Raw genomic sequence first — 16120 nt, forward strand, 5'->3', positions numbered from 1 at the left:
GTGGTATGTGCGTGTGTGTTTGATGGTGATAATGGTGGAAGATGTAAATGCTGAATAGATAACAAAAAAACACACACACAAATGCAGAACAAAACACAACCTGTGGCCTTTCTGTATATTAATAGCGAGAATAGTAATAGTGATACAATAAATACTGTGCTGTACATTGGAAAACTAATCCATCTAATGCTGGCTTAATTAAGAAGAATGTGTATGTGTGTGTGTGTATGTTGTGCATTTTAAAATTGTTTCATTTGTTTAATGTAATAAAAAAAGATAATATTAAGCCGGAGCAATTGTTTGTTTGCTTTTGAAAGAAACTAGCTAATTTTGCCAGGTTACAGGGCTGCGCAAATCAATTTCAAAGATCTTCTTTAATTTAAAGAGTACGCCAAAATCTCTTAAGAGACCTAGATTGAAAACTAAACTCATACTAGTCCTGAAACCAATAAAATATATATTCTGGTTCAAGAACTGCTCAATCTATACTGGTCCTGGAACCGATCATGAACCCATACTGGTCCTGGAAACCATATCTACCCTGTAACCAATCATGAAACCATACCAAGCCTGGAACTGATCATGAATCCATACCGAGCCTGTAACCGATCATGACATAACGAGCCTTGAACTGATCATGAACCCATACCGGTCCTGGAACCAATCATGAACCCATATCTACCCTGTACCCGATCATGCCATATCTACCCTGTAACTGATCATGAACCCATACCGAGCCTGGAACTGATCATGAACCCATACCGGTTCTGGAACCTATCATGAAACCATATCTACCCTGTAACTGATCATGAACCCATACCGAGCCTTGGACCAATACTGGTCCTGGAACTGATCATGAACCCATGCTGGTCCTGAAAACGATAATGAACCCACACCGGTCCTGGAACCAATCATGAACCCATATCTACCCTGTACCCGATCATGCCATATCTACCCTGTAACTGATCATGAACCCATACCGAGCCTGGAACTGATCATGAACCCATAATGATCCAGAAACAGCTCTATGCATATTCTCAATCCATATTCTTTCGATGTATTCATTGTCTGCTTCGATGTGATAAAATTCAAATATGGATTGTTTTTTAGCTGTATCACACCGAAGCAGACATTGTTGACATCTACTGAAAATGGGTTGAGGATATAGATGCATGTATTAGTAAGCCGTGGACAATATTGACATCGAAATCAAAGATGTTAAGATGAATCGCAAACGTTATTTATTCTATAGGAAACTCATGTATGTGACGTTATTTATTCTATTGGAAAACCCTGTATGAGATAATGTATTTACTTCTTATTCGTTTACTTACCACAGGAAGAAATCTCCAACAGATTACTTTATGCGGACAGGTAAAATATTCCTTCCAATGTGCAATTTGGTCTGAACAGATTCTGATCCTGCGACTAGGCAGTGATAGCCGTTACACTTGATCGGTACTCATACCTGAATGTAGTTGATCGGGATCTACTTTTTTTTAACCAAATTACAACTGAACTGATAATTTGTTGTTTCTTCCAGGTGATCGTGATCGTAAAAAAGGTGATCAGTGTTTGATACAGTGAAAAGTAAAAAAATACACAAAAACACGTCCAAGAGATAAATGGTGAATATTTTATTTGTTAATTTAGGTTTGGTTTCCTTTTTCTTCTGTTTTTTTGTTTTTGTTTTGCTTGTTACGAGAACCGTACGCGGAATAACGTGAAGGGGAAAACGGAAAGGGGGGAAGAAGGGGCCCTCCGATGCCTGGTCGGGCTAGTTCCGTCCCGTCCCGAGGGTTGTGTGAGAGTTTCGAATCTATAATATACGTGCACGCGTACATACTCTAAAACGACCGAATGGCCACACACACGCACACACACACACACACTCTATCCCTGTGTCCCTGTGGTGGTCTTAAGTGTGGAGGGTGGTAGTGAGGGACACTAGTTTTATGATTACCACCGATCGATCCTTTCTGCTGTTTTTGCGTCTTCGGGAAAAATATATCTGTACCGGTATTTTTGTGTTGTATGAAAGCGGTACACACAAACGAATGATACAAAACTTGCACGATCTTTACACGAGGGTTAAGAGCATTAGAATTTAATAGATTATTACAAGCATCATTAGCGGTAGTCAAGAGGGGAGGGGAGGGTATGGGTTAACATTGCCTTATACAAGAATTGAAGGTTTGGGTATAAAAAAAAAACACATAAATTAACGCAGTTTTCAAAAAATGACAGTTTGTTAAAAAATCCTATTGTTCTTAGCGCTCTTTAGTCTAGAGGATTGCGATTTGCACATAACTGCAGCTGCGTAGTAACTGTTCTCACGGCCTACTATTACGCAAAAGTGTCTGTCTGCAAGCACAGCGTAGTACAAAATGGTAGTAGGAAGGTAGAAGGCCTGAATGTATACAATAAATTAAATAAGCTTGCTCATATCAGCACACATACACACACACAAAGGTGAGCCACCACACAAACACACACAAAGGAAAAAACGAAGCTGCGGTCTACTAACCCTCCTTCTTTTTTGTCCCTAACCTTACCACGCTTTCTGTGCATCGGAAAGTCTTGAGGGGGGCGCGCATTAAACGTAAATATTACTTTACAGTATTATATTTATAAGATTTGTCGGCTATTATATACCAACTGCTCCTACCCATATATGCGCTTTACTTTACGCTGTACGCCGAAAAGAAGAGGGAGCGTTTACGCGTAGTTTATGTGTCTGTTTTATGTATATATCTATATATGTATATGCTGTGTGGCTGTCAGAGATAGGACAATCAGAGCACACACTAACCGTATCTCTGAAATCCTCTAAAATACCCTCGACATCTCCTGATACGTCAACCTTTCTACACGTTCGAAATGAGAACGGTGCACGAAACAAAAAGAAGAAAAAACCCGTTAACGCGTTCCTAATGTGTCCCGGGAACGAATCATCACCTTGCAACAAGGCAGGGAGAGGATGGGGCCAAGGTGACTGATAACGGAGTGGTCAAAACATTGTAGCGTTTGCAGGAATAAATGTGGGTGTGCATGTGTGGGAGGAAAAGGAGAGAGAGATAGAGAGAGAAAGAGAGTGTGTGTGTGCGAGAGACACGTAGAAGGCAATTAAAACTGGAATCCATCCATCGGCACCGACTGGTCCGCGTTGAACTGAAACTGATTGTTGTCCGTGCTCGGTGCCACCGCCAGATCCTCGTCGTCGTTGCTAAAGTACTTTTGGATTATGCTAAATGCCTTCTCGTAAATATCATTGTTCTGGTGCGATTGTAAGAATTCCAGCTTGTCGAGACCTAGAGCGGGCAAAGTTGGAGGAAAGCAAACGCATCATCAAATGAGGTATCGTACACTAAACCGACGGTTAAAAGCTCCGAGCCTTCGAGCACTTCCACCTACCGTAGCATTCCTCTATCATTACGGCGTACGGGTTCGGTTTGGTTCGCTGCTCGTCGCCCACCTTCAGAATGTTTTCCAGCCCGTTCAGCGCCACGGTAACTATTTTCGGGTCCATCACGGTCAGCAGCTCGCACATGGGTGGTATACAGCCAGCATCCACCTGTTGGGCAAGTTGGGAAAATATACAATTACGTATGTGTCGGCCATCCATATGCCCCTCCTCTCTGCTCGAATCATCTGCCCGACGCCTACCAAATACTTGATCTGCTGCACCGTGCCACCACTCGTCGCATTGGTGATGGCCCAGGCCGCCTCTTTCCGTGTTTTGAAGTCGGCCTTCTGCAGCAGATCGATGATGCTCGGGAAAATGTTGGCATCGATCGCGGCCTGGATCTGGTTCCGGTTGCCGGCCGCAATGTTCGAGATGGTCCAGCACGCCTCCTTGCGGACCGCCTCCTTGGTCGAGCTGAGCAGCTGCAGGATCGAGGGTAAGGCATTGCAGTTCAGGATCAGCTGCGTCTGGGTGTCGTTGCCGGTGACGATGTTGCCCACGGCACGCAGCGCCGCCGACACTACGTTGTTGTGGCTATGGCTGCAAGGTGGGGGTGGGGTTTTGGCAACGATAAAAAAAAATGCAACCAGATTAGTGTGCATGATTGAGATACAATAGCTGCTTTGGCAATAATTTTTATCACTCGATAACACGATTCAATTACGGCTGATTCAACGAAAATAAAAGCTTTATCCTTCTAGGAGACACAATTCCATACCTTACAGTCGCCGCCGATAAAAGTTACCAGTAAGACAAGAAATGCTGTCTCTAGGACATGACTTCGTGTCTTCGTGTTTTGCCACTGAGGGCCTCTCTTAGCCTCGTTATCATCATTTTTCGATTCAAAGGTCTCAATTTTTGCATTGTAAGTCAATTGCTACAAATTTTTAAAACTGTGTGTAGCAAAATTAGTGAATTCAAGTCACGTGATTTGTAATATAATCAATCTTTTTCATCAAGTTTTGAACATTTCACTGGAGTCAGGCTAAGTCAGCACACATTTGATTACCTAATCAAATTTTAAATTAAAAATAACGTTAAATTACACAATTATTGTAATTCCAACATGTTTACCCATCATTAATCTGCTCAAATACTTTGGGTATCTATCACGATTTCTACAAAAGTACCAAATTGTTGACTTAAAGACACAAAAATAGCTAATATGTATACACACTGTAAAAATTGGTGGCATAGAGCCAAAATTGAGCGGCAACAACAGTAATGAAAACAGAAATCTCTTAACAACACTTACGAAAGAAGCTCGATCAAGCGCCGGCAGCAGCCCGCATCGATGACGGCCTGGATGTTGTCGTTCGAACCGTCGGACAGATAGCTGACCGCCCAGACGGCATCGCCTAGCACCTCCACATCGTTGTGGAACATGAGCTGGGACAGAATGGGAAGGCATTTTTCGACCTTGGAGAAATCGGGCGGCGGGTTCTTACCCCGGCACATGTTCGACAGGGCCCATACCGCGTTACGCGTTAGCGTTAGCCGACGCGAGGTACTCAAAACGCTGGAGGGGAAAAAGGGAAACAAAAAAACAAATTCAAACGATTCAATTAACCTCGTTAACGGCACGGAGGACCTTATCGAGGGGGCGGGGAGGGAATACTTACTGTAGCAGCGGTTCCAGCACATCGTGATCCAGCACGCAATCCCGACACTCCGGCGAATCGCCGGCAATATTACCCAGCGCCCAGATCGCCTGCTCCTGCACGTCCTCGTGGGGGCTTTTCATAAGATCGACAAAGATTGGCACGGCACCGGCCGCTATCACCACGCTCGTTTGCTCTGACGTTCCGGAAGCGATGTTCGTTAGTGCCCAGGCAGCTTCAAACTGAACCAAAGCGTTCGAAGAAAGAAGTGTGTAAAGAGGCAATGGCAACGGAAACACTCGGCCTTCCCCGTCCCTGCAAGCTTACCTGTAGGGTGGAGTTTTCCGAGTTGCCCAAAAATTGCACCAACCGCGGTACGATGTTGTGCTTGATCACCATATCGATGGGCGGGTTGGGCTCTTTGGACAGCAACCGGCGGAACTTCTGTGTGGCGACCAGCTGCTCCTCGATGTTCTCGCTGTACAGTGCCTGGATGACGGCCGGCTGTATGAGCGACCGGTTGTCGGTCGATGTTGTCTCGTCCTGCAAAATTGCGCATCACAGCGTAGAGACAAAACAGGCCAGTGATAGGAGGGCAAGCGACAGATATGATGCGCAACCACCTACCGAAAGAATTGCATCCTGTTCGAGCTCGTCGGCCACGTTGACGTTGCGTCGCTTAATCAGCTGTTGTTCGCGCTTTTGCTTTCGCAGCTGAATGCCTTCCTCCTCCCGCCGGCGCCGCATTTCTGTCGAGTCCAGGCCCACATTTTTATACCGATGCCGATGCGTTGCGTTGGACATTTCCTAGTTGGGAGAGAGGGAGATTGAGAACAAATCTATCACCGTAACGATTTCAGTGGACACGGTTTGCGCTTGTTAATTGCTGCTACGAAATCGGAGATTTTCGCCCCGTCCCATCCGCTTCGACCCCGACCAACGAGCTGCGCCTTATTGATTTGAAAAAGTGCGAACTATCGAGCCAGTGGCCGAATGACACAACACACCGTCACCGACCATGCAATGCACGGCGAGACATACACACTCACACATGCAGCTCTGGCTAGCACGAGCTAGCACGGGGTGTCTTGCGACAGCGGACACGGGATGACGGCGGTGCGTGCACACGGGCGGGCAGCAGCAGCTGAGCGATTCTCGAGCTGCTGCAGATGCATTTTTCGTAAAGGCCCATATTTAGTGCGCCAGCACGGGGGACGTGATGGGATGAAAGGAAGGGGGGCACAGCGAGTGACATTAGTAAATCTTGTCTTTTTTTTTTTTTTGCTCGCGCCTTCTCGTCCTTTCTCTCAACACTTGCCAACCACCCTGCTGCTGCTGGTACGAGGCCTACGTACAAATCGTCTTGTGCACACGGATCGCTCTAGCTTGGCACTTGTTTCGCTGTTGCTTTTCCCACTGCAGGCTGCTGGACTATTCGGAATCGATGTACGGCAAATAGGCACCGAGAGCGACACACCACGGGATGTGTTGTGGCTGCAGAAACTTACTTTTGTGGCAAATTTAGCGAAGGAAATCTGGAAATTTTACTCCACGACTTTCACGTTCATCAGCAACTGTCAGACGGTCTGCCAAACTCGGTCGATTGACGTTTGTTTGCTAGTGCACACTGGGATGCGATGCGGGTCGTTGGCGAGCGATAGGTTGCCATGCCACCGGGGTCCGTTGGCCTCGCGGATACGTTTTGTTGAATGCTAAAAACACCGTTTAAATAGATTTAAAAGTGCTTATCAGTCGTATGTTTGTTTATGTTTTTGAAATTAAGACCGTTATTTTCTGAGAAATTCAAATTGTGGACCAAAACTAACGTGAAACCCACATTGAAGAGTGTGTGCCAAACTCATTCTGCCGTAGTTTATCAAGTGAAAATAAGACTTATTAAGGTCTGACAGTGACCTTATTCGTTTAATAAACAATAAACTTATCCTCCACGTTAGTTCAATTTTTCTTTTATTTTATTTTATTATTTTTGCTGTTCCTGCTCCCTAGTAGAAGCTTCCCTAAAGCTCGTCCACCGATCGCTGTCAAACCGGCTGTCAAACGAAGGTGAAAGTTTTGGTCGACAAATTGCATAGCGCACACGCTCGCTTCTGTTATTGTTGTATTTTTGATCAATTTTTAACAGAAAAACCACCGCAAAAAGCACCCCAACAATCTCCACCGCATCCCACAGAATCTGTAGCAATGAGTTTCAAGTATGAGTGTGCCGATTTCTCGCAGTTTCAGGTAAATCAAGCACACCGTGGTTTGGCCGACGCACGGAAAGCACACCGCACGGTTGCTTAGATTGTGTAATCTTTCCCGGTCATTCCCGGCACAAGCTTGATGCATGTTTTTATCGGTCCTCTTTGCACCACTCGTTTACAGGAGCAACTGAAAAAGATGCGCGATCTGGATGACAAAATCATCTACGCACTGAACACAACCATACCGACGGAATCGTTCAAAGGTCAGGTCGATGCTGAAGCGAAGTGTCGCGACCTGCACGGACAGCTAGAATCGGGCTACAGCCACCGACAGGAAGCGATCAAGAAGTGTATCGTCGTGTGTGCCGACACGGTCAAGACGCTCAAGGACAAGCGGGAGGAAAACAAGGACGACGTTGCACTGAACAAGCAGTTCAAAACGGAACAGCGAAAGGTTAGTCGGTGTGCATTACGGAACGTTGTGAAAAAAAGAAGAATTCTAATGGCCATTTTCGTTTTTAGCTACGATTGCTGCAATCCGAGCTGAGCGTGGAGGACATTATTCGGGAACGAACGCAGAAAACGTTCCGCGAACGTTGTAGGCTATTTTTCCGTTTCGATTCGCTATAAAGCAGCGCGTCGCAGAGAGAGAGAGAGGTTCTAGAAGGCTCTACGGCAATATCACTACGAATGGTGGTGCATTGCTGACTCACTCGTGTTCGAAGCGCACCAGCAAAGAAGCAGCAGCATTTATACGTGAGTGGCGCATTTAATGGTAAAGGGTTGAGGAAAAAAGGGGCGAGATTTTCTGGTACTTGTGATCACAGCAGGTGTTTTTACAAAGATTTTAAGAAGCTTCACAGATTTGCAATCCGATCGTGAGGAACGTCCGCTTTGGTGAGCGAACCGATTGTCCGCAAACACATCAAACATGTTATATAATGTTGTTTATTGTAGTAAAGCGTAATAGCTGTCGAACATTTTGGCCTCTTTGGTTGGCGTACACTTATTCGTTGTAAAGCAACGATTTCTGGAAAGAAGCATCTGTTCCCATTCCCGTTCCAATCAGCTTCCGTCAGGTGTCTGTATTGAGATGTATTTCATGCAACACTTACTCGATCGCATACAAAATTTATATCGTTGCATACAACTGTCCTATAAAAAGTATGCAATTTGTACATATTGCATGCAATGTTTGCGGAAAAGCATGTACATTTGAAATCGCATGGTGCATGGCGGTGTATGAGCCTCCCATCCATGTAGACACCCGATCCCCGACAAGTCTCGCTTCACCAGATCCAGCCATCGAGTTCGTTGTGCTCCCCTGGGTCTTATACAAAACTGGGGATCGCTGTCGAAAACCTTCTTGGTGGGGCATGAGTCCGGCATCCTCATAACATGCCTCAGCCATCGTAACCTGCCAGCCTTCGCTACCGTCAGGATGCTCGGTTCGCCGTACAGCTCAGCAAGCTCGGATGGTCCAGGACTTGGTCCGTAGACTTTTCGTGCGGGATCGAAGTCTTCTGGATCTCAGCAGTCTGTGAAGGTAATAGTTTGCACGATTCCCCTGCACAATGCGTCTCCGGATTTCGCTGCTGATGTCGTTATCCGAAGTAACGACTGTCTCGAGATAGCAGAACTCCTTAACTATCTCGAGGTTTTCACCGTCAACTAATACACTGCTTCCCAGATGGTCTGAGTCTCCGGTAAGCAGGTACTTCGTCTTCATCGCATTGATTCTGAATCCAATTCTTGCTGCCCTTTTGAGTCGAGTGTACGCCTCACATACCTTCGCTGTTGTCCTGCCGATGATGTCGATGTCATCCGCGAAGCCAAGAAATTGGAGAGACCGGTAGAGGATCGTGCCACGGATGTCGTTGTCTAGCCCCGCGGTGTCTTTGAATGACACCTTCCAGGGCGATGTTGAAGAATAGACAGGATAATCCGTCACCTTGCCTCATACCCCTATGAGATTAGAACGATTCATGGTGGTTCATGGTGGCATTTAACAGCCGGATCAACTTCCTAGGGAAATGGTACCGCTGCATGATGTTCCATAGCTCATTCCGGTCTACGGTGTCGTAGGCCGCCTTGAAGTCGATGAGCAGGTGGTGCGTAGGGATCTGGCGCTCTCGGCACTTCTGGAGGATCTGCCGTAGAGTGAAAATTTGGTCGGTGGTGGATTTGCCTCCAACAAACCCAGCTTGGTAGCTGCAGACAAAATGTGTAGCAAGGGTTGCAAGTCTGCAGAACAGGATCTGGGACAGGATCTTATTGGTTGGCATTAAGGACTGTGATGGCTCGAAAATTCGAGCTATCCAGCCTGTCGCCCTTTTTGTATACTGGGTGAATAACACCTAGCTTCCGCTCCTCCGGTAGTTCCTCCTGTTCTCAGATTTTCACGATCCGTTGATGCATTTCGACGGTAAGCCTCTCCGGCCCCATCTTGAAGAGCTCGGCACGTGCAAGGTATGGCGTACTAATCGAGCATGTAATCTATAGTTTCTCAGTGATTCGTTTGCAGTCTTTCACTTTTACTTTTTTACTTACTTTTCCGGTGCCAAATCCGGTTATGGCCTAGTGCAGCAGTGTGCGTAATTGCTGCCAATTCGTTATCCCAGCCTTACTGCAAGTTGCGTCTATGTCATGTTGCCACTTCAAATTCAATCCTTGCGAGCAACGTGACAATGACAATAACGTTACAGGCTACATCGTCTAGTGCTATGCGTATGTTATGGACCGGATGCCGTGCGTGCTTGATCCGCTGTACGATAGATAGACCAGTTCATAGAGCTGGTTGTTGTAGTAGACCAAGCATTTGTTCTAAGAATCTTCCACTCGAGCCTGACTAAGAGGATTTCGTCATATTTGCTCAGAGTACATTTCTCAGGGGCATATGCAACTACTGCAACTATGATGTATGTACAATCTCACTTTCCAGTTCTTTGAGGTGAAATCCTCAACAGAATTTGTATGTTGCCAATGGCAATCCCTTCGCAATTTTGTTATTTTCTCGTTTTCTATCCAGTTTATTCATTTCCAATTACAAATATAAAATCTTGTGCGCACATTTGGCATCACGCTAATGCAAAGCACCAAGGTACCAAAAACAAGAGGATTTGGTATAATCTTATCACATATTCAATCAAATAATGTCTAGAAGATTGTAGATTATGGTTTTTTTTTTATTAAATACCGCTCACTGGTCGAATCATACGAGGCAAACTGACTAGTACTACGCCAGACTTGGTTCAATTTTCATCCAGGCTATCCCCATACACGCTATGAAGAATATCTTACTATTGGTAAAAATTAATCACAGTTTCTCATATCGGGAATTGTGCCAATTTTATTTATTGCATCACGTGACTCGATCGTCAATTCAATTACTGCTACAGTCGATATACATTAGGCTTTTGTGCTGCTGGCTCAAATTTTAAACCCAACACAAATGGAACATTTGACCATATTCGTAACTGATTTGAATAGACGAGTTTCATCCTTGTCCCTTGTATTTTTAAGAGCTTAAAGAAGCCTAGTTTCGGTTCGGTTTAGAGGTTTTTTGTACAGAACACACATCAGAAACACAAGTTTACACAATTATATATCATTTGTTTTTACATGCACTGCCTTTATTTATTTTATTTTATTTTATTTTTTCATTAAAACAGCATAATAAGCCAATTGCTTATGGTTCTTGTTCTGTATTAGTTTTATTTATTCGATGTATGATTTTAAATATTTATTCCACTAACATCTCTCACAGTATCGTTTGATTACGGGTTTTGCTATTTCACTGTACACCCCCAACACACCTTGCTTTGCTCAAACACACACATACACACACACAAACACACTGAAACGCCGTCCCGCGTAAAGCGATCTTGCTCGGTAGCAATCGTTAACGTGAGTCCATCGATGAGTATCAGTCAATTATTAACTTCGGTATGCTAGCTTTATGACGTTTAAAATACACTCATACAGCTAGATAACCAAAGAGAACATTGACAAAGAGAACATAGAAGAGAGGGGAGCATTGATAGGATAGGGACGACGACTTCCCATCATCTTCCCGTTGGCGTGATTTTTTGCTCCAACGATGTTGGAGCAGTACGGACAGCTTACGCACAATGATGATCACACTGACAACTTACCCATAGCCATTCCCATATGCCGTTCGAACGTGTGTGCGTGTATGCCCGCAGGCCACCCCTGAAGGGTGCCAATTTGTATCAATATTGACATTTCAATTTATCGACAAGCTGCAACGAACTTTACCTTTCCAGCTGGTAGCGATTTAATGCGATGGTTTCGTTATTCCGTCATTGCCGCTTTTCCAAAACTATTCCAATTTTAAGTCAAATCTCATCGCATCCTTTGCAATCTGTACGATGGTGATGATGATGCCGCTGGATGAACACTGAGATCCGAGAAAACGCTAGCACAAATTAGTCGACAAGTGTTAATGGTGGTACCGGTTTTTCGCATCCGCCTCTCCGAGAGTGCTTCTGGCGAACGCGCAAAAACGCGTGCTGCGGACACGTTGCCAAAACCGTTTCCATCTCAAACTGTGCGACGACGACGACAACGACGACAACGACGGCTACACTTACAACAGTACAACTGACCGTGTGTTGTTACGTTGCTTACAGGAGACTCGATAGATATTGAACGGTCGGTCGGTCGGTCGGTCGGTCTCTCTCTCCGCCGCTTGTTGTTATCGCCGCAACAGCACACACCGATCCGCGCCGTACGTTGTTGTCTAATCAATATTCTCCCATTGCCGCCGCCACCGCCGCATCCTCCGTCGCTCCTGTTTACTGATACGATCGTTTGATTACGCTCGCGCCGCACGGCATTGCTGTACATACATACAAACCGTACCTCATCGACTACAAAAACAAACTTGTCAAGCTGATAAAAACCAAGCCCTCCACGTGCTCAATGCCGGCCGCTGTCACCGTGTGGCATGCTGCCGTGCGTATCACCTGGTGGGCCCTTTTACTACAGCACGGTATTGCTTCCTTCGGTGTGTGTGTGTGTGTCTTCGATAAAGCATAACAATTTGCTGCATTATCGACGGGCGCGGCCATCTAACCGGAATAAGAACCGGAACTGCACTGGAAGTAATTGAAGGTTGGACGTAAAAGCCACACAAACACACAGATCGATCCCAAATTCGAATCGAGTAAAATCGTTGTGATCTAAAACAGGCAAAAGGTAAAGATTAAACACCACTTAAAGTCGTTATCTAAACGTTTCTATTCTAATTTCATGTTTCCATGTGATTGTCACTTAATGCAATGCAGCAGCAGGGTAGATGCGACCGAAGGATGGCGAATATCTAATGGGTCAGAAAGATCACCCAAAGGGGGGGCTGGTGAGCAACACAACGAGACGAGAAAAAAAACAAACTCGTTCTTCCTTTTGCGGAGACACACGAATAAATTACACCAACAGAACGCGCGAAACATCCGGGATGATGTGGGAACGGAATGACATACAAGCAACCCTTGAGTGTCCCACTCCTTGTGTGTGTGTGTGTGTGTTCGCTTGTGAGGAGATAAATCACGAAGATGTAATGAGTTTTGCGGTTACTTCGTAATTTTTACTTCGAAGTTCGATCTGCGACACAGACACACATGGTTGCGTTTTGTTTGCGCATACGCAGCGAATCGCTCAGAGAGAGAGAGAGAAAAAAATCGAACACCGGAACCACACACCTGTAAAGAAAAATCGAGTTGGTTTAGTTAATTGTTTCGCTTTGCCACTGAATTCTATTGAGTATTTTCCTATTTGCACGTAAAAAAAGCCTGAAAGTGATCGCGCGCAGCTGGATCGTTTTCCTATTCGATTCCTTCCGTTTCTTTGTTCCGCGGGGGGCCACTGGCCAACACACTTCCCACACTACGCCGATGAGATGATCGCGTCTTACTTCCGCGTTTGTGCACATGAACCAGTAAGCATCTCACACATCGATCGCTGCACACAACAACAAAAAATCAATCGAAACGGCATGAAGTGTGTCTAATGCGTTCATCTCTTCGCAGGGGTCAAATCTGGCTGCGGTTTTTTTTTTTGTTAATTTTCAATTCTGCTTGCCACTACTATTCCGCACTCCAGGCACGCCTTTCAAAACCGATACGCGCACTCACACGTGGAGCAAGAGCGGTGGCGTGAGAACCCTCCATCTACCAAACACTCACACATCGACGATGATGGTTCGCATTTGATGGCATCAACAACCGTTTCTTTTTTGCTGCCGAAAATTAAAAGGTTAGCCCTGCAGGGGAGGGCTTCTAAATAGCTCACGAAATTCCATTCCGTCATGTGTAGTATATACTTTCACAAAACGAAAAGTAATTACTAACCACCGCCACCGCCACACACACACAACCGGTCGCCGGCCAACGTGTAATTCCGTGTCGGTGTGTCTTGTGGGAAAGATGTCGCGAGAACATGGGATGGGAAGCGAATGGTTGGCTGCTTTTTAATTGACTAGTTTCTCAACTAGCCCTCTCTCCACCTCGATCATGCAAGAACAGGGTTTGCCTGATGGATGTGGCGTGTGGTTGGATAAAAATGCTGAACCATTTGTCACCTTTTTCATCGAGGAACCGGGGTTTTTTGCGTATGGCGCCTCACCGCGCACCGTCGCTTGCCATGATCGGCGTTACAATGTGGCAAAAGTTCAACTGTACGCACGCGACGCAGCACAAACTTGTCCTTGCCTTGTAGGGCCGGATTTAATCAAACGCAAATATGGTTACGCCGAGACACTGGCATCCGTGTCACACGCAGGAACTGCCTGGCCGACTGCGCACGTTTTATGAGTCAGCGGGTTACGCGGGCCGGTTCCAGCGTGGTATGGAGCTACAAAAATGGCCACGACACGATCATAAGGATGATGATGATGATGTTCCGGGAAGATCCGAACGAACCACTGCCTGAGCAATTAAGATTCAACAGCTGTCGTCATCGTTTACACAGAATGCGCCACCATTCCAAGGCGGGTCAGTACACACCACTTGTTGGGCAGTTGGCGCTGTTGGGATATATGTTACCGGCGGGAGTGGGGGGTTTGCTACATGAATCACTTACAGGTTTTTGGGATGTGTGATTGCCGGAGTGATGAATTCACACGTCGTCGCTATAAAAGCGCAACCCTCCGTAATGCTTACACAGCGGAGCGGTGTGCTTCACACGTGCTCGAGCGATTGAGCCTATTGCCAAGATATTTCGTAAGGCAACGCAACTCTCCCATTCATGAACTCAAAAAAAATCCCCTAAAGCGAAAGGTTTTTACCGTAGCCTAGACTAGACAACCTCCTGCCCGCCAAACTCTCCGTGATTGGTGATCACGTGGTGAGCTGTCTCGTCTCGCCACCCAGTGAATCGACCGTCACCGACTGTGAGCGTATGATTGATCGAGTGGACTTGAAATTTCGCGGCCTGCTGCACGATTTGCTGTCCGACCCGAGGCTACTGTGTCTCTGCCGATGGTCTGTCCTTCAGTTGGACCCCTGTCGCTGCTGGCTTAGCCCACGCGCTCAAGACTACCGGCTCAAGAACGTTGGCACCCCCAGCTTTCCGTGGGCGATGCGATCGAACAAACATGCCGCTCCAAAGCTTCCCCAGTAGATCGTGTACACTGGCCCCGTAGTTGTTCATTCCTGCAAATCACCGTCCGTTCGTGGCAGGGCACGCTTACGTATGCAGATCACAAGAGTCTTACCAGTACGGATCGGTGATTCCTCCGTCCTCCTATCCTGCTCCTATCTGAGCGGTTAAATCGTGTGTCCAGCGCGGGGTTGAAGCTAAAACGTTCAATGTTCTGCCGTTCATTTAAAGCGTGAGTTTGCGGGGCGCGCTGTTCCACTGTTCCACGCCAAACCCACTCACGAGAAGCTAAAGATGTTGGAGTGGGAGATATATTTATGACCACCTGGTCTCGTTTACAACACCGCCAGGTTCACCGCAAGTTCAATGGACATTGGACTCGTACGTATGGGGTTGGCTCGCTAGATTTCTTTATCCTCTAAACAGCACGAAGAACACTTTGGTAATAACATCACTAACGAGTTCAACTCGAACACCACACCCTGCTCAGCGAACCAGTGTGAAGGTCTAAGGCCTGTAGAAGGTGTATTAAGCTGCTTTGCTTTATGTTATTACTTTGAAGGATCTTTTATGACACCTTTGGTAGCTTATTATTCAGTGTGACGGAACTAATGCATCACACGTTAACGACAGTAAAATCCTGAACTTCTTGCACACACTTCTCACGGTGTACACGTACATCTGCTTTATTGTGTCCTGTGATAAGATCCGAGACAGAAAACACTAAAAGCAAATCTGTCGGATCATCGTAACAAATCAATCAAATAACGGCCGTTGTCTAGACATCCTTTGCTTGCTCACCCACACACGTGGGAACGAGATCCAAAAGTCACTCCCTGGGTTAAGAGACCCTATCGGTGTGGTGCAAGCAGCAACGCACACAAGGACCTCTGGAATGGCGCAGTTGGAACTGCCACTGCGCACTGGTTCTGAACAGTCATCGTCGTCGGGCTGCAGACATTTAATCCCTTTTAAGAGGCATCCTGACGCTCGCTTAAAGCTAAAGTAACAAAAACGAAGAATGGCTGCCGTAATGTAGGGTTTAGGCAGGTACCGACTGTAAAATAAACCCCTGCAGAATCTATCCCGCACAGGTCGGTTGGAAGTTGGAATTCCTGGAAATTCTCTCCCTTGGAAACTGTACCTTTGAGAAGCACATCAAAACTGACTTGTGCAGAAGGTGGAGATACACACGGTAGAAGTTAGCAGGTACACAAACTATCCCTCGC

At 46.1% G+C, this 16120-nt stretch overlaps 2 protein-coding genes across 3 annotated transcripts; one reads left to right on the forward strand and one right to left on the reverse strand.

Moving 5' to 3' along the window:
- Nucleotides 1-1613: 1613 nt before the first annotated feature.
- On the reverse strand, nt 1614-6682 carry LOC120894906 (importin subunit alpha-7). 2 transcript variants are annotated; one of them, XM_040297775.1, is made up of 8 exons: nt 6576-6682; nt 5695-5874; nt 5395-5610; nt 5089-5309; nt 4722-4985; nt 3667-4006; nt 3415-3574; nt 1614-3311 (listed from the first exon to the last, which is right to left on the reverse strand). In XM_040297775.1, exons 2-8 carry the CDS (start codon nt 5869-5871, stop codon nt 3127-3129), a joined length of 1563 nt encoding a protein of 520 aa, XP_040153709.1. In that variant the 5' UTR covers nt 5872-5874; nt 6576-6682; the 3' UTR covers nt 1614-3126. The 2 variants fall into 2 exon arrangements, with proteins under 2 accessions (XP_040153709.1, XP_040153711.1); XM_040297777.1 differs by lacking the exon at nt 6576-6682 and adding an exon at nt 6423-6557.
- Nucleotides 6683-7124: 442 nt separating this feature from the next.
- On the forward strand, nt 7125-8254 carry LOC120893563 (coiled-coil domain-containing protein 58). Its single transcript, XM_040295528.1, has 3 exons — nt 7125-7311; nt 7453-7725; nt 7794-8254. The coding sequence occupies exons 1-3, from the start codon at nt 7270-7272 to the stop codon at nt 7899-7901; spliced, it is 423 nt and encodes a 140-aa protein (XP_040151462.1). The 5' UTR covers nt 7125-7269; the 3' UTR covers nt 7902-8254.
- The last annotated feature ends 7866 nt before the right edge of the window (nt 8255-16120 follow it).

This window comes from Anopheles arabiensis, chromosome 2, assembly GCF_016920715.1.
Source record: "Anopheles arabiensis isolate DONGOLA chromosome 2, AaraD3, whole genome shotgun sequence".
Taxonomy (NCBI): domain Eukaryota; kingdom Metazoa; phylum Arthropoda; class Insecta; order Diptera; family Culicidae; genus Anopheles; species Anopheles arabiensis.